Source organism: Trachinotus anak, unplaced genomic scaffold (genome assembly GCF_046630095.1).
Source record: "Trachinotus anak isolate AG129_WGS33_773 ecotype Australia unplaced genomic scaffold, CSIRO_AGI_Tana_v1 ptg000010l, whole genome shotgun sequence".
NCBI lineage: Eukaryota > Metazoa > Chordata > Actinopteri > Carangiformes > Carangidae > Trachinotus > Trachinotus anak.
The window spans coordinates 5,421,563-5,439,210 of NW_027273861.1; the positions used below are offsets into that span (position 1 = coordinate 5,421,563).

The following is a 17,648-nucleotide window of genomic DNA, read 5'->3' on the forward strand; positions in this document are numbered from 1 at the left end:
ATTTTCATTAATCAGGCCATGTGTTGTGTGGGTACCAACAATTTTTGTAAAATCACTTACGTTTGTTAAAATGTTTTGCCTCCATTTTCCCAATCAGCCAAGTTAACGAATTGATATTTCAGAGCAGTTTTACAGCTTTGAATCATAAAGAATCATGTGAAGTCTATGATCCAAGGTCACCTCCATTACAGAGAGGATAGTGAAGGGGCAGAAAATATGAACATGATCTCCACAGTGGCAAAAAGACCAACACTAAAAAAGCAGTTTTAACACATCACATATGTAGAGAAAAGAAAAGAAACAAGAGATGCTCCAACCCATGAGTACTCAGTCGTCATTACTACATCATGACTATGTTACATAGGTGATAGTCATGGGTTGTACCCTGCCTTTATTTTGATCTCCTCTACACTCCTGTAACGTTTCATAACTGTATCTTGCACAGTTGTGACAAAATCTGTCCACAGACAAACACCTGCCAAACTCCTCAAAACCACATCTGAGGTCGTCCCTGCTACAGTAGGTGTCTCCAGGACACACATGCACACAGACTCACGAGGTAAAAACAAAACAGCCAACTGGTAAAAATAAAATGCTGAAGGATATCATCTGTGGGAGAAAGCAGGGCTAAAACGTATAAATCCTAACAGCAGCCAATGACAGCCCACAGGTGAGGAGATTCTGTCATGTTTGACCGTCTGAAAAACAAAAACCCAATTTCCCCAAATGCAGCAAAAGCATGGGATGATTTTATTTTCAGTTGAGCAGCACAACCTGATTTAGTTTTGCTGTTATTGTTTCTTCAGTGCAATATCTGGCTTTTTGAGGCCAGAGTGGGCCTGTTGTCTCGGCTCCGCTTCACTCTGGTCATTCATCATTTGGAAATTGAATTGTTCTCCATGCCAAGATGCCAGAATGTAGAATCAGCTATTAGTTTTTAGCCCAACAGCTGGATGCTCCCACAGCAAATTGCTGTAGACTGCCCTGGGAAAGGCCTTTGATTTATCTCCTCTGGGAAACCTGCTGGCCAAGTGAGCAGCCGGGCTCTGGAGGTACTAATATTTCAGAGCTCTGAGTCTCATGTTTGTCCCCTTGTGATGGATTTTCTGACTCCTAGTGGTATTATTTAAAATGGTACAACATGCAGGCGATAATATTTACATTACATGATGATCCCTAGAAAAATGTATTACTAGTATATTTAGTAGTAGTAGTATTATTCTAAAATACTTGGCAAGAAAAGTTACTGAGAAATTTCAACCATTGTAAAATAAAAACAAAATTATTTGACTTTGAACGGGTAAAGTTGTATATGAATAAAAGTCACATTTTTGCATGTTGCAATGAATTTGAAAAACACTGTGAAAGGCTGTATGAACTTTTACAAAAGACAGCAGGATAATTAATCTGTAATTTTACAAATTTAAGCATCTAGGTTACACATGGTAGCTTCACTGAGCCAGAGAGCATTTGTGATTTAAAGAAAAACAAACTAATGGATAAATGACCACTGTATATCACAGAATTAATTGATATGGCTACTGTGTTACCCAGTGACTGTATATAAAGATGGCCAATGCGTCTCCACTTCCTCCCATTGTACAAAAATGAAGCCAAAATATCCTGAGTAGCAGTGCTGCTGTCTTGTGCTGGTGATGTCATTTGGAGCCTGTCCAGCAGTGATCGAGGTCCCGCCCACACACCAATCACAACATTACACTGTTAAACAGCATAAAATAAATACTTACAATAAAATGCTTGACCATATATCAGCGTGATATGAACTAGTTCAAATGACAAAAGCCATCTTTGGGAAAAACCTATTTGACATGAACTTTGAACTGTTACAGAAACATGTGTGTCTTCAGCAAGGTAAAAAGCTTGCTAACATTTAGATGTTTGACTTTCCTCACCAGCTAGTTGCTAACTTCAACATCAACCAGTAAACAAGGCCATCAGGGTCTTGTTTACTGCATATATCAGATACGCCACCATCTAAGGCAAAGTCTGATTAGTTTTCTGCTTGGATAGCACACATGCAAGTTATTGTTCTATCTCAACAGTCTACATAAAGTTCGTCAAAAGTAGAATAAAATAATATAATGTAATACAAAAACTCTACACTGACCTTGTACAGAATATTACCATGAACTTTTATGGAGAGATAGAGAGAGCGTGGGAGAGTTCAGTGGTAGCTTTTACTTTCAGTTCATCATTTCTTTCTTATCTGCCTCTTTGAGTTTCCTTTTGTTGTTGATTTTGTGATTACCACGTGTTATTTGGCTGATTAACTTAATAATTATCAGGCCTAATAGGTATTCTATCCAATATTAATACTATCATAATTGTTATGATTAGTCTAGTAGTACTACTAGTAGTAGTATAGTTAGAATAGTATTTCATTCGACATCACAGACTGTTTTGTTTTTTGTTTTTTTTTTTGTGATTTTTTTTTTTTTAAGGGAATTTCCCCTTTAAACTCATATTTTTCACCATATTGTTTTACATGTATAAAAAAATGAAACAGCCTTTGAACTTTGGATATTTGGCTCCTTCCTGTGGGCCAGCACAAACTCCAATAATACCGCGTGGCACTTGGAGACACACACAAAAAAAAAAAAAGACCCAGGTTGGATCGAGGAGGGGCCTGCGGTCAGATTTCCAGAGGAGTGAGACCTCTGACCCGCTGACGAACATCCTGTCTGCGCTCAGGCTGCGCGCAGCCGCTGCTCCACACACACAGCGGCGACACTCGACCAGCGGCGGAGGCCCATCCACATGGTGTGCAAGTCAGGCGCCGAGCTGGGGGAAGTCCAAGTTATGCCTCCCTACTATCTCAGCATCCTTCCCAGCAGTAGGAAAAAAGGAGAAGCCAAACAAGCAAAAGTTTTCCTCTGACTCGCGAAAAGAGGAGTCGACATGGATGAAAACGAGCACTTTGTGTGACCGCACGAAAAGACTGGCGAAAACAAACTCCACACGGTAAAAGAATGATAACATAGGTAGCACTTTGTTTGCTTTTGTATGAGAGGACACGAAAACCTAAACTGTGGGAAAGTTTGAGGCAGAGACTGGGTATGGCGCGGGAGGGCGAAGGCGCCGGGATGGCCAAAGCTGCAAAAGTCAAAAGGCAGAGAAAGAGGAAGACCAAGGAGAACAAAACCAGGACTGTCCACGCAAACATACTGTATGACTACGCCAAAGGGGAGGAAAACCCAAACCGACACTATGCAAACAACAAGATTAAGACGACCAAATACACTGTGCTGTCTTTCCTGCCAAAGAATCTCTTTGAACAGTTTCATAGGTTCGCCAATGTTTACTTTGTTTTCATCGCTTTGCTGAATTTTGTCCCAGTTGTCAATGCTTTTCAGCCAGAACTCGCTCTGGCTCCTGTAGTTTTCATCTTGTCTGTCACTGCCATCAAAGACCTGTGGGAGGACTACAGAAGGCACAGGTCGGATAAAGAAATCAATCACATGGATTGTCTGGTCTACAGCAGGTAAGTTGGGCCTAAAAGCCAGAAGTCAGCAGTGTCCAGCTGTTGCTTAAACCTTGTGTGTTTGTTCACTTTTACAGCAGTGTCCTCCGTACACACTGTCCTCCCCTGATGCCGCTAATGAAGGCAGATTGTTCCAGACTGAAAAAAACACAATCAGCACACATTTTCTTAGCTTTCCAGTCAGACCATGTGAACTGGCCTTCATGCATGACCCCAGCTGTCAGTCAGATGGCATCAGAGTTAAACCCTGCTAACACAAAACAATTATATATATATGTATATATATAAAATTATATGTCACACATGTAATCCAAAAGTCCAGAAAACCTCCAGTCTCCTGCCCACTTGTCTGTTAGAGAGGTGTAAAAATGTTTTTTCTGATAATACAGATGTTGAGTCAACATGTAACCTGACAACCTGTTTGTCCACTGAGCTTCATCTACTACTATTTCCCTGACTCTGTGTGTGCAGTGTATTTTGCTAATGAAAAGCGGCACTGTCGTCCATGTACAGAGCATAATTCATGGTAATCAAAAGGCTCAGTGTTTAGTAGCTGCACAGTTTTAGCTAAGTCTTGACCCGAGTTGTTCTGTCAAGGTTGGACATAATTGAATTTTCTTCTGCTGTGGCAATGTTGTGCAAAAACATCTCCTTTCTCAACCTGACAACAGCTGACTTGACTAAACCTCCACGGCAGCTTGATGTCATTTTCCTCAAGGTTAAATACAAAGTGGCTCACACTGTGTGTGACTTTCCTGAGCTGAAGAACTTGTAGCTGCAGGTGAAACCACACTTTTCACGTGGTAAAGTAGAGGGACTCTCTATTTATGAGGGAGGAAATTCCATTTTTATCAAAAAATACTAATATTTACAAAGTCTGATCTACTGCAGGAGATTTCTCCTAAATGTTGATTTTGGAGCAACTGCAAAGATTTATTGAAATCACACATTTGCACTAATAAGTGCACTTCACTGGAATGTAAATAGTTTTGTGCTAACAACATCCGCTGATGCTCTCCAGAAACAGTCTGGACTCCAGGTCACTGAGCACCCAGTTTGACCGCAGCTGTGTGTTCTGCTGTTTTCTTTCTGAGCTGATATATTCTTTCTTAACTGGATAATTAATTCGTGACGTTGGGGGCCAGTTAATTTGTGGTCATGCACAAAGAATGGAGGATAAATTTCATATTTAATCAGTGTTGAAGGACAAACTATTGACTGCCACCTGACTGCAGAAATAATGAATTTTCACATGACAGACTGTCCTTGTTTTACTTATTTTATTTGTTGTAGAGAATAACTGAAGCAGCTTTAATGTGAATCTATAAAAAAATAAACAAGGATAAAATAATTAAATGCTTAGAAATCCCCTGTACTGGAAAAAGACCAGGGTTCCTCTGTTCAGGACTCATTTTAACAGTAAAGTGTTAGCATTAGCTGTGACCTTTTAAACAAAGATTAGCAGTAAGAAGATTGCTCGGGGGTATTTCCAACAGACATATTATTCATAGATACACTTTCTTGGTACGTTACGGTTGCAGTGGGTTGTGTACATTTAATAAGGTGTGAAATCAAAGATAACACAAACCATGTGCTCATTAGGTTCATGCATATAAAAAATAAGTTAATCTGCAGGGGAGGCAACGTATTTACATTAATACGTTTTTAACAGTTTAAGTTTTTTGTCTCTATTATATAAAAGGTGTTAATAATAAAGCATAAGGAGGCAGCAAAGATAGAAAATTCATTCAAGAAATCCTTATTAAGCTCAGGTGGTCGGTAACACAGTTGCAGGTGTAGTGAGAGTTGAATGGTCAGGGACTCAAAGTCTCTGTTGGCTTAAAGATCCCATGTTGTATAAAGGTATATTTCCCTGTGTTTGTGATTATAAAGCAGGTCTAGGTTCTATATTAATACTGTGAAAGCACCAAAGCCTCAGTCCACAGAGAAATGCACACAGCCTGTATTCAGAAACTGAGCCTTAAAACCAGCCGTCAGGACTTCTGGAACTTTGTGATGTCACAACAAAGCAGCCATACCCCAGCCCACAGTCTGGCCTTGCGGGATTTGGTTTCTGTGAGTGTTTACATGAAATCCACCATATTTTTATACGATCACTCAGAAAACGTTCAGCCAATCAGAGATCAGAGGAGAGGTTCATATCCTCTCTTCTGACTCATCATTTGGTCTATGAAAATTGTCATCAAAACATCCCAGAACCCAAGGTGATGTTTTAGTTGCCTTTTTTGTCCAACCAACCTCACAATAGAGAAACTGGAAACATGAAAAATGAAAGATTGTAGATTAAAGATTATAACTTATAAGAAAACTCGACGCTCATATATTCAATTTTAGCTGCTTCTTAATTATTTTAGGCTGCAAATTGAAATGTCAGAAAATAGTGGAAAATGTCTGTTACAGTTGTCCACAGCCCAACGTGATGCTTTCATGTTGCTTTTGTTATTCACCCACTTGTCCAACGCCCAAAGACATTCAGTTTACAGCATATCATCACTTCGGTGGAGCTGGGGAATATTTGGCATTTTTCCTTGAATAATAAAATAATCAGTCATGAAGATAGTTACTGATAAATTTTCAGCCAGTCAGCTAATCTTTCCAGCTCTACACTGCATGCAAACCAACATCCCTGATAAGTTTATTCAAGCCTAAAATTATTTATTTAATAAACTATTTTAAGGAACTGGTTGACTGAGCATTTAGCGTCACTGTATCACTAAGCATAGAGGCATTTGTATGAATGTCTCACACTTGGCTTTACAACCTGTCGCTTATTTAACACTGTTACTTGCTCTCATGTTAATGATCTAGCTTCAAGCAATAGAAAAAGAGGGCATGTTATCAACAGTTATGGAAATCATTTTATAATATCTACTGTTCTCTATTTGTTCTGCATTGTTATTGTTCCATTCACCACATTAGAATTTCACACTGACACCACGTGTACCGCAGCAACAAATTAAGGGAACAGTATGTTTTTATATTCTCTGATGTGAGTCTTTAACTGAGTGTTTTTCCCTTCACTTCTGTGCTGTTGTTTATAGCTTGATGCATTATTTAGCATATTTGCTACCAGGAATGTCACATTGGTCAGAAATGAACCCTGGCTGCCAGTAGCACAGTTTCCCAGAGTTACTATCCGTCCATGAGTGTTTTTCAGAATTAGCAGCTGGGAGTGCAGCAAACATCATGCGGAGTAACAACAAAACAACACAAACTCATTAGTGGGAAGAAGAATCAGTGTCTTGACACGGACTAAAAATAGAAAACCCCTGAGATTTTGCCTTGTGACAAAGACAGTGCTGTGTCGTATGAATGGGACCCTTCCTCTTCAGTTGGGGAATAATATTCATTTAAACCTACATCTCAGATATGAACATAATCCTCTGAAGATGCAGTGTTGTATTCATGCTAAGCTACATCTTTTGTGTTGTGGTGGGTCCATTGGGGAAGAGGTTGAGAGGCGAAGAGGAATTTGGGAGTTGGTGACAGCAGCTGTAGCATCAACAAACAGTCTGTCCTCTGTCATGCATGACATAGTCGCAGCCCCGAACTGATATATGGAAGTGGAGCTGAAGTTTCTGTTTATAGGGCCACCAATTATAGAAAACAATAGCTCCACATCTTTTCGTCCCGCAGCCCACACCAACCGTTTGCCCTCTCATTGTTCTGGCAGAGCAGAGAGACGCTATGTGGAGAAGTACTGGAAGGAGGTGCGGGTGGGAGATTTCATCAGGCTGCGATGTAACGAGATCCTCCCCGCCGACGTTCTGCTGCTGAGCTCCAGTGACCCGGACCGCCTGTGCCACATCGAGACCGCCACACTGGACGGAGAGACCAACCTGAAGCAGAGGCAGGTCGTCCGCAGCTTCTTTGACCTGGTGAGACGGATGCTCGTCACTTCTTGTTTCCATAACTGGTCTGTCACACACACACTGGGTCTGTGTTAGAGGCCTCGTTGGAAGCAAAGGTTTGCTGTTCTTAAAACTTTAAAGGTTTAATGTCAGTGCTGCAGTTTGGTTTATTTTGGTTAGTTTGAAAGTTTGCTGGCCAAGTTATGAATTTAGAAAAAGTTGTTGCTTGTATATTACAGAGTTTTAGCTCACAGCTTCAACCAATCAGAAATGAGAATTTATCTACAGGAAGATGCTAAAAGATCAGTTTGAGATTCATTCCTGTTTATTTTGAATGAATGTAGATTTTGAAGTTGTGTTGTTACCTGATGTTGCTCTTTACCAAAGCTCAATGTTTGTTGTTCCTCTAACAGTAGTTCATTATAAGTAACAGTGTAATGATTAGTTGATTAAATCAATAAGTTGACCAACAGAAAAATAATCTTTGCACTTCTGATGATCAGCAAATTATTCAATAATTTATCAAGTGAAAATGTGAAAAATTCTATTGGCACTATGTAGAAACTAGAAGATTTTGTTATTTGTTTATTAGTATAAAGCAAATGGTTTGGATGTTTTTCAAAGAAAACACAGGGTTTGTAGAGTCATGGAAAAACCTGGAATTTGGAAATTGCATTTGGAAAAACATGAAATCACAAAAGGTTCTGAACAAGTCAGGGAAAATATTTTAACTATGTTAAACGGCATTTTTAAGATGCCTTTTATTACAGGGTAAGTGCCTCATGAAAAACAAGCACCTCTGGTTAACTGCACCTCAGGTCATCCACAAAATGAGACACACACGTACACAAGGTAGATCTGTTTACCATTGCTACAATTTATTTGACAAACAAACTCAGCCAAACCACATTAGTGATCAACTTGCCAGTTTATCTGCTGCAGTCTGTGCAACAGTTCTGCAATAAATCACATGTTAATGAAAGTTGTAATCTTCAGTTACTTCAGTTTACGGTAACTGAAGTGTGTATGTTTCTAATATTTTATGCACACCATCATATCAATAAGGGTGTTAGATAGTACAGACACCTCCCAGAATAAAGCACTGAAAACACTATGTTTTGAACGGGAACCATCAGTTTTTAGTCAGAAATTTCATTCATGACCTGAATCAGAAATGAGAAATCATCTGTTTGTTTTCTGTCTGCAGGATTGTGATTTCGACCCCTTGAAGTACAACAGCATAATTGAATGTGAAAAGCCCAACAACGACCTGAACAGATTCAGAGGCTACATGTGAGTGTGTCCTTGTTTAGTCTGTGTGTGGCTGCTGGATGCTCACCATGTGGTGGTAACTCTGTAAACTTTTTTCAACCCAAGGTGCTCAGTTTTCTGATTCGTGAACTCACATTCAGGGTCTCAGGTTTCACTTTAATTTCACTGTAAATTAATTCAGTGACATTCTGAGCAACGTTGAGCTTTAAAATGGAAATAATATGAAACTGTGGTTTGTTGACAAGCCAGGAGTTTCTAACTTATAATTATGATCTAAACAGTTTTTCCAAGTCAAGATGACAATTTGCCTTCTTGGGATGTGGTTGTAGGGCTTTGCCCATTTGACCATGCACATTTGAAGACGTATGTGCTTCCTTTATAACCAGAGTGAAATCAACCATCAGCTGCTCTTTGCAACCTGATGACCGAAGTTGTTCCTCGGCCTGAACCAGAGCGAGCCAGAATGGGTCTTTAACAGCAACAATATTCCCCTCACTCGGCTGATTTCCCATGTTACACCTCACTTCCTTTTTATACGGGTAGAAACACTCAAGGTTGTAAGACGTATTTTCCCAGGATGTATGTTCATGATTGCTGGGTCCAGTGGGCCCAAAGACATCAGAGAGGAGGAAGGCGATGTGTGCTTCAGATTCCTGAGGGAGATGGCTGACGGCGTCAAGCGCTGAACAGTACTCCACTGAGCAGGGTGTGATCTTTGATCAGTCAAATAAAAACCAAACTGGAATTATCCATGGATAAACCTGCTGAAGATTTAGAGCTGTGTATTGACGTGTGTCACTGCAAAATGCCAAGTAAACGTGGCGAGCAGCAGCTTAGCTCAAGCGATATTCAAGAGTCTCCATATCTAAAGTCTTGCATCATGAACGTGAGTCGATAACGACCATGAAGCAGCAGCTGCAGAAGCTTGATGTACTGAAAGACTTAACAGATGATGTTGAAGAGCTAAAGCCGTCCCCTGATTGACGTTCCAAAGGAAGACGGTGAAGATGTCATCAGGGTATTAGTGACGAGCAGCATGGAGCTTGAAAGATACCGACATTTTCTTGGCAGTGAGGGACAATCATAATTATAAAAGATAATTGAGCTGGGGCGCCTCGGTGGCTCACCTGGTAGAGCGCATACCATTAAGGCTTAGTCCTACCCGCAGCAGCCCTGGGTTCGAATCCGACCCGTGGCCCTTTGCTGCATGCCATCCCCTCTCTCTCCCTGACTTTCCTGTCACTCTCTCACTGACCTATCCAATAAAGGCATTAAAAAGGCCAAAAAAAAAAAAAAAAAAAAAAAGATAATTGAGCTGCATTATGGGACATGCAGTATCCGTGGTCTTTTGGGCTTAACCAGGAAGAGGATATCTCAGCCTCAGCTGCTTTGATTTGACATTAAATTGGCAGAGTGGCCCTTTAAAAACTGTCACGCCACACGCCATCAGTCAGCACTGTTAGATCTTCAGTAATGTACTGATGTGAGCAGTGTCTTAGTCTTTGATGTAATTTTTGCCTTCAGAAGATTTCCTCTACTTATCTACATTATTGATTTGCTGTTTATTATTTTATATTATATTATTATTATATTATTTGATTATAATTATTATTTTAAATATTCAAAGTCTCCACTGGTTGCCTGGAAATCTCACTGACGACTAGACTCCAGGAAGTAAGTTGGTCCAGCCGAGAAAGTTGTGTATTTAACGCCAATAAAACCTCAATCTGTTGTTTCTACTCTTCAGTTTTTGTACCAACTGCACAAACAAGATAAAAAGTTTTCATCAGTGAGCTGTAGAGGTGCTGGTAGGTGGATGTTTACTACCTTCAGACAGAGCCAGACTAGCTGTTTCCCCTTTCAAAAGGCTTTATGCTAACCTTAGCTAAGCTAAGCTAACCAGCTGCTGGCTGAACCTTGAAGTTTATCGAGCTGCTCCTTTGAAATAATCCTCATCATGTTTAGCGTTGAGATGGAGCTTGTCTGCATTGCCCAGCTGTCAGCTGAACTGTGTAGATGGTCTTGTCCTCAGGCCTCCACACTGAGATGTGTTGGGTAAGTTTGTGTGAGGCAGAGAAGATGAGAAACATCCTCTGAGATGACAGTGAGCCACTGGGCTCACATGATTATGACATGTATGCTTTGCTCAGAAGGAGACCAGATGCTGCAGGTATTCAGTTGCCAGGCTACAGAGGAGCACAGGGTACAGCAGCGGAAGGGCTGGGGAGGGGGGAGGGTGGGATACAAGGGGGGGGTCTCAGGTCTCAGCAGTGTTTTATTACATTACGGCCACTGGCATGGACTCTAATCTCACTACCTTTCTCAGAGAGAAAGCACTCTGCGTCCCAAAGTGTTATCAATTCCCCAACAGTGTGAGCTATGAACTGGGACGAGTGAGTGAACTACGGCTGCTCAGAGCTCAGGGACACCGCTATCAATCCATAATGGTGGTGACGTGTCAGGCGGCCCGCTGTCAGAGGCCAAAGGATGAACATTCCTGTTAGTAAACATGCTGACAGTTACATGACTTTGAAAGAAGCTACAAGAGAGACGATTAAACACTGCTCCCAGCTAAAGGTTGTTAAACTAAAACTGTTGTAATCGCTGATTTAGTAATGGGATTAAAGTTGACATCAAAAGCTCCGCTCTTCCCTACAACAACCACATTGGCTCCTCATTGAAAACAGCTCACCATACATTTCACTTTTAGTTAAAAAGCTTTTTCTAAGAGGGGTTTGAACTTGTGTGGTGAGCCGGCTGAGAGCTGAATGTAGTGTTTCTCTGACACTGATGGTGTGGATGAGCCTGACGTGCTTTAAACTGAAGAGTGTGAGGTGAGATCTGAGGGTCAGCGATGAAGCAGTGAATTGCCTGATTGAGTCTAAGCCCAAGGGGTTTCTGTGGAGCGGCAGCACGGTCAGTGCTTCTATATCAGAGAGATTTTGTGCTGAGATAAGGGCTCTTGCTGAGGGAAGACCATGATGCTTCGGAGCGTGATCGATTGAGGTGCTCAGCAGAATAAACTGATGTTGTCTTGGGGGCTGTGCTGTAGAGAGATACTCAATTTCTCCTTTAGCATCAGTGTTTTGCAAGACATTACCATGGTCATTTCACCTTTGTTTGATAAAACTTTGAAGCAGTACTTAAACTCATTTTTCTGCCCTGACAGAATCCATCGAAGTGGCAGAAGAGATGCACTTTACAAAGAAAACCTGCTGCTGCGAGGCTGCACCATCCGCAACACAGAGGAGGCTGTGGGAATTGTCATTTACGCAGGTTAGCCCCCGGAAATAATCAGGCCGTCAGTATTTGACCTCTGACCAGCTGCTGCTAACATGGCATGTGTCTCTGCAGGTCACGAGACCAAAGCCATGCTGAACAACAACGGCCCGCGCTACAAGCGCAGTAAACTGGAGAGACAGATGAATGTGGATGTGTTCTGGTGTGTCATCATCCTGCTGGTCATGTGCCTGTTTGCTGCTGTGGGTGTGTAGCTGTTTCAGAGTTATGTTAACACTTGTGTTGGAAAGCCTATGCACAGATATCAGATTAAAACCTTCATTCATTTGGATTCATTGTAAAAAGAAAAAAAGTCTTTTTTGATTAAGTTTACTGTGCTTGTCTTTATATCTTCTCATTCCAGTGTTTTTATGAGTTGACCTTGTAATGTTGCTGTTCCAGGTCATGGGCTGTGGATGTTTCAGTACCGAGATAAGAGGCCTGGGTTTGACGTTCTCAGTCCAGAGGGGACAGACTTATCACCCATCATGTCGGCCATTTATCTCTTCCTCACTATGATCATCGTCTTTCAGGTATGAAACAGAGAAACAAAGGCACAGATAAAGATAGAAACAAGACACACAACGTTGCTTAAGTTTGAAATGTTTATTGCCACAGTGCACAAGAATTGCTTTAAATCAAGGCATTAGCTCTTTCAGCCCCCTAAGGTGTGTGTGACCTCTAGATCTTTATCTTCACCTTTAGTCTGGAAAAGCAGTGAAGAAGTAAATGTTTCATGCTGCTGAATAATCTTTGTGATACAGGACCAAAATAAGAAAAAGTGCCACCTGACAGCTATTGATTTTTTTTTTTCTTTTTGCTTTCATGTTAAAAATGTCAGTTAAAATGTCACCCTGTGCTGTGTCAGATGTTGCAGATGGGTTTCCTAATAAACAAGAGGTCAGTGAAGATAGCAGGTTGGTTACGCTGTGCAAACGGTTTGAGGTTGCAGACCTACCAGTATCACCAGACACTGCTCGATAAGCCTTTAAACAAACACATGACTCTGTTGGCGTCCAGGCGCTGGCGGAGCGAGCAGGCCGAGCTGCCCTCCTAAAAGCTGTGACTCATTTCTGTAGAACTACTTTCCAGGAGTGCTGCCTGGAAATGTCCCACTCGGGAACACACCAACATTTTTTTTAACAATCAAAACAACATGCAGAAGTACCCCCAGGGGGACCAGAGCCCCTGGTTGGGAATCAACACTTTAAAGTATATAAGTACTGTAAATGTCTCATAAAGGCTGGGAACAAGCAACTTCCAGCTCTGCCTCTTTCCTTCTAATAAACTCTCTCTCCTCTCATAGGTGCTGATACCCATCTCCCTCTTTGTGTCGATTGAGATTGTCAAGATCTGCCAAGTGTACTTCATCCATCAGGACCTGGATCTGTACGATGAGGAGACAGACACTCACCTGCAGTGCAGAGCTCTTAACATCACTGAGGATCTCGGCCAGATGCAATACATCTTCTCTGACAAGACAGGCACGCTGACCGAGAACAAGATGGTGTTTCGCCGCTGCACTGTGGCAGGGGTGGAGTACTCCCATGATGCCAATGGTAAGACAAGCCAGTAAACACACAGACACTCTCTCCATTACCAAAACAGTCAGCAGTCCTCACCTTTTTAAGTCACTCTCAATGATATGTGTGTGTGTGTTGTTCAGCTAGAAGACTTGCTATGTACCAGGAGATGGATTCTGAGGAGGAGGAGTGTACATCTCACGGTGGCACCCTGCCCAGACGGGACAGTGTGACCAGCCACCACAGCGCCCCGGTGGTGCTGCGTTCCCAGAGCACCAAGTCCCACCGCAGGACGGGAAGCAGGGCAGAGGCCAAGCGAGCCAGCATCCTGTCCAAGCACACGGCCTTCAGCAGCCCCATGGTCAGTCCGCGTAACTGTTCCACCGTCCTCCTCCTCTTTGCTGTCTGCTCTCCCACTGATAAAGCCCTCCCCTCTGTCCCGCAGGAGAAAGACATCACTCCCGACCCTCAGCTCCTAGACAAGGTCAACGAATGCAGCAGTCAGATGGACTTCATGCGCTTCCACAGCCAGCCCATGTCCCAGCTGCCCTCCGACCTCTCTGACATCATCGATTTCTTCATCGCTCTCACCATCTGCAACACGGTGGTGGTGTCCTCCCCCAACCAGCCCAGGCACAAGGTAGACCTCTCCTCTACTGTCCTACTGTCCAGCCTGCTTCAAGTTAATAAGGGATTATGTTTGATTTGTTCAGATGGGCTGACAGAGAGTTTCTCTTTATCACTAACTGGAACTGTGCGTGTGTGTGTGTGTGTGTGTGTGTGTGTGTGAGTGTGTATGATGGTGTCTAACTAGCAGGTAAAGCGTTGTGTTTAATTACTATAATAGACTCATCTCCATAACTGGAGAAGCAGCTAGACTTGTAATATCGTGCTGACAGCATTTAAATGACCGGGTGTTCTCTAGCTGGAGTCAACACGATGCAGCCTACTCTCTACATCAGTCCATACAGAGTTTATTTAGGTAGTTAAAATTTACAACTGCAAATTTCTTTTACTGGAAAATGATTATGATTTAGCAGGAGCAATTTTTTCCCCTTTGTCCTCTTGTATGAATATGACACGTAGAAAGGCTGGTGTCACACAATCTCTCTGAAAATATACTCATCAGTCCCTCTCATGTATTTTTGGAGCAGTGTATTGGGTAACAGTCAGTAGAGATGTGACAGGACGTGATGGCAGACATAGGGTGTGACGTGCCAAATTTCATTTTCCCTGAAAAAATAATATAAAAATAATGGTGATGTTATTTTTGCTGGGGTCTTGTACCAAACAAGCTTGTTCCTTTACATCTGGAGAATATGATTTGTAGGCTGGGACATCTCTGTGGCACCACAACGCTTCATTATGGTCTCTTGTGACACATTTTACAACTTTTGCTCCTGCAATTTGGATATTGCACTTGTCTAGATTGTGATTTTGATAATTTTTTGATTAACTGTCAGCCCTGCTAGAGACATTGTCTTTAAATGTCTTAAGAAGCATTGATTTCAGACCTTAAGATGTATTAAGAACTCTCACATTTCATTAACAAAGGGCTTCAATTTAGTCTTGCCTGCTGGAGGCAGTAATATTAGTTATAACCTCTGGCTGTCAGGAGAGTTGTACCATCACTTCTACCAGCCATGCTTGCTGCATGACAGTTTCAGTCATCTTTTCAGCCACAGATGGTCATAGCTCAAAAACATTTGCATGGATTGCATTGCCTTCACCTTTTTGAAGATTCCTACTAAAGCATTATCTCATTGCACCATTTCCCATAAACGCACAGTTATGTCTCTGATGATCTCTGATGTTTCAATTCCCTATTATTATTTTTCACGGTTTGTTAAAAGCTTTGAACCACTGTCTCCTGGTCAGTGTGCTCCTGAGAGAAGCTGTAAGCAAGATTAATATCTAGAAAGCTGGGAGGTATTTAAAGCAGTATCAGTAGCAGCTCAATAGGGACTAATTCTACTGATATCCTTCCAGAGCCCAAACACGAGAGGCTCTCTTATGTCTAAATATTTTGTTTTTCTTTTTTTGAACAACATGGGAGCAGCTTCCATCATTTCACAAGAGGAATTCAAATTGTTACATGTTATTTTGCTGTACTTTTATTATAAAAACAAAAGCACAAAATACCCAAAGTGTCCTGTTGCACGTAGCTTTCGCTGTTCTGCTGCCTGTATCTTTGATGTGCTCGGTCCAGTCACAGTTGTGTATCCGTGTTTTGTTTTGTTTTCGTGCGAGCCTGGGTGTGGTTGTCCTGTTCAGAGGTGATATCCTCTGCTCACCGCTCGCTGTGTTCACCAGCTCGCTGTCCTGCTGCTCAGAGGCACAAATCTGTGGAGATTACGCTTTACAAAGTGACACGTTATTTATGTACCCTGTGTTTCTGTTTGGAGGTTATCTGATAAGATGGAAGGAAATGTAAATCTGCACAGAAACACTTACAATACAATGGCCTTTCATTTTTTTTCTTTCTTTTTTTTATTGTTTGTACTTTTTTGTCCTTTGTTTCAGTGTAATTGTTCACATTTTATTATGATGCCCTCATGGCTCACCTAGCACCTGAATGATTTATATGTGAGAACTGTGGCTCCTGCTGCCAGGAGACCTCAGTGAGTCACTCTCTACTGTTGTACTGACCACCTTGGGATAAGGGATTGGCTAAAGGATTATAGCCAGGAGGTGCATTTTCATCAAGTCTTCTGTGCCACTAGAGCTGAGCCCGGTTTCTCAAATACAGTACTCTGCAATAGTTTAAAGGTCCCATATTCTACACTTGTCTAGTGTTTTATGTGAAGTGTTGTTATCCATAAGATATATTTGTGGTTTTAAGAACCAAAAACCATCTCAGTGTAGTTTTACATCTCCTCTCTCAGGCTTCTCTCTGGAGCTCTAGCAACAACAGGTCAGTGAGATCAGAAGAGACGATCTGAGTCTGATTGGCTGACTGTTTTCTGAGTGATTGAATAAAAATGTAGCAGATTTCAGGTAAACACTCAGAGAAACCAAATCCTGCAAGGTTGGATGGTGGGTCCAGGAGGATGGGGCTTGGGGCGCGGCTGAGGGCAGTGACTGCTTTGTTGTGACATCATAAAGTTCCAGAAGTCCTGACGGCTGGTTTTAAAGCTCAGTTTCTGAATACAGACTGTGTGCATTTCTCTGTGGACTGAGGCTTTGATACTTTCACAGTATTAATATAGAACCTAGACCTGCTTTATAATCACAAAACACATGGACATCTACCTTTAGACTGTATGGGACCTTTAAAGCACTTGATGTTCAGGTTCTTATCCATCACACAGAACCATCAGGTCTGAGCGGTACTGAATTTATTCTGCAGACTCGTAAACAATTATCTTCAATGACAAGAAGAGTAAGAAGTGGGATGATGAATCCTCCACAGAGACAGAAGACACAGACGGCCTGATCTTTAAAAGCATCCTCTCTTTACTTTTAGTGCCTAAACTTTTACATTGTACTGTATCTTCTGCCTAAAACAGACCTCTCTCCTGACTGAAATCAGACGCTCTAACCCATTAACTTCTTCCTAAAACAGCCCTTGTTAATGTTTGATATGAGTTTTATTCATATTGGTTTGTTCCTAATTATTGTTCTTACATATTTTATCACCTCTCTTCAACTATTGTCAGATCCTTTTGCCTAATGTTCCATTTATGTTTTTATTGATGCTGTTCTGCTCTTTTTACTCTCTGTAATTCATTTTATTGTCTTCACTTCTACAGTGCTCAGGCTCTTTGGCCTTCTCTTTTATCTGGTTTTATTTTTATCTGAAGCACTTTGTAAAATTATTACTACTACTACTATTGCTACTACTACTGATAATAATAATAATAATAATAATAATAATAATGGTTATAAAAAGTATCTTACAAACTTCTTAAGCTTTTAAAGTGTTTACCAAAAGCACTGTTACTTAAAACATAAGAAATGAAGATCATAGAAATGTGTAATGAGCATCCCCTGCACATTTTGATTTAAGAAGCTCTGGAACCTGCAGGACTTACTGAGGTTTCAAGTCTATACTGCAGCACCTTGATGGAGGAAGGTGGAGCTCACTGGATTTTTTTAACTTTTATTTGTTTATAGCAGAATTAAAGGAAAGGATCTTTACCCACAGCCTGATGTAATAATCTGTCTTTGCTGACATGTCATACTCCACCTGACCAATCA

At 41.4% G+C, this 17,648-nt stretch overlaps 1 protein-coding gene across 1 annotated transcript in view; it reads left to right on the forward strand.

Moving 5' to 3' along the window:
- The first annotated feature begins 2,716 nt into the window (after window positions 1-2,716).
- atp10a (ATPase phospholipid transporting 10A) overlaps window positions 2,717-17,648 on the forward strand; it is a 38,216-nt gene continuing 23,284 nt past the window's right edge. Inside the window, exons 1-9 of the mRNA XM_071487116.1 lie at window positions 2,717-3,502; window positions 7,197-7,401; window positions 8,582-8,667; window positions 11,816-11,922; window positions 12,001-12,132; window positions 12,328-12,458; window positions 13,232-13,484; window positions 13,592-13,809; window positions 13,894-14,088. Coding sequence (XP_071343217.1) covers window positions 3,078-3,502; window positions 7,197-7,401; window positions 8,582-8,667; window positions 11,816-11,922; window positions 12,001-12,132; window positions 12,328-12,458; window positions 13,232-13,484; window positions 13,592-13,809; window positions 13,894-14,088 — 1,752 coding nt within the window. The 5' untranslated portion in view covers window positions 2,717-3,077. The remainder of the gene's footprint in view (window positions 3,503-7,196; window positions 7,402-8,581; window positions 8,668-11,815; window positions 11,923-12,000; window positions 12,133-12,327; window positions 12,459-13,231; window positions 13,485-13,591; window positions 13,810-13,893; window positions 14,089-17,648) is intronic.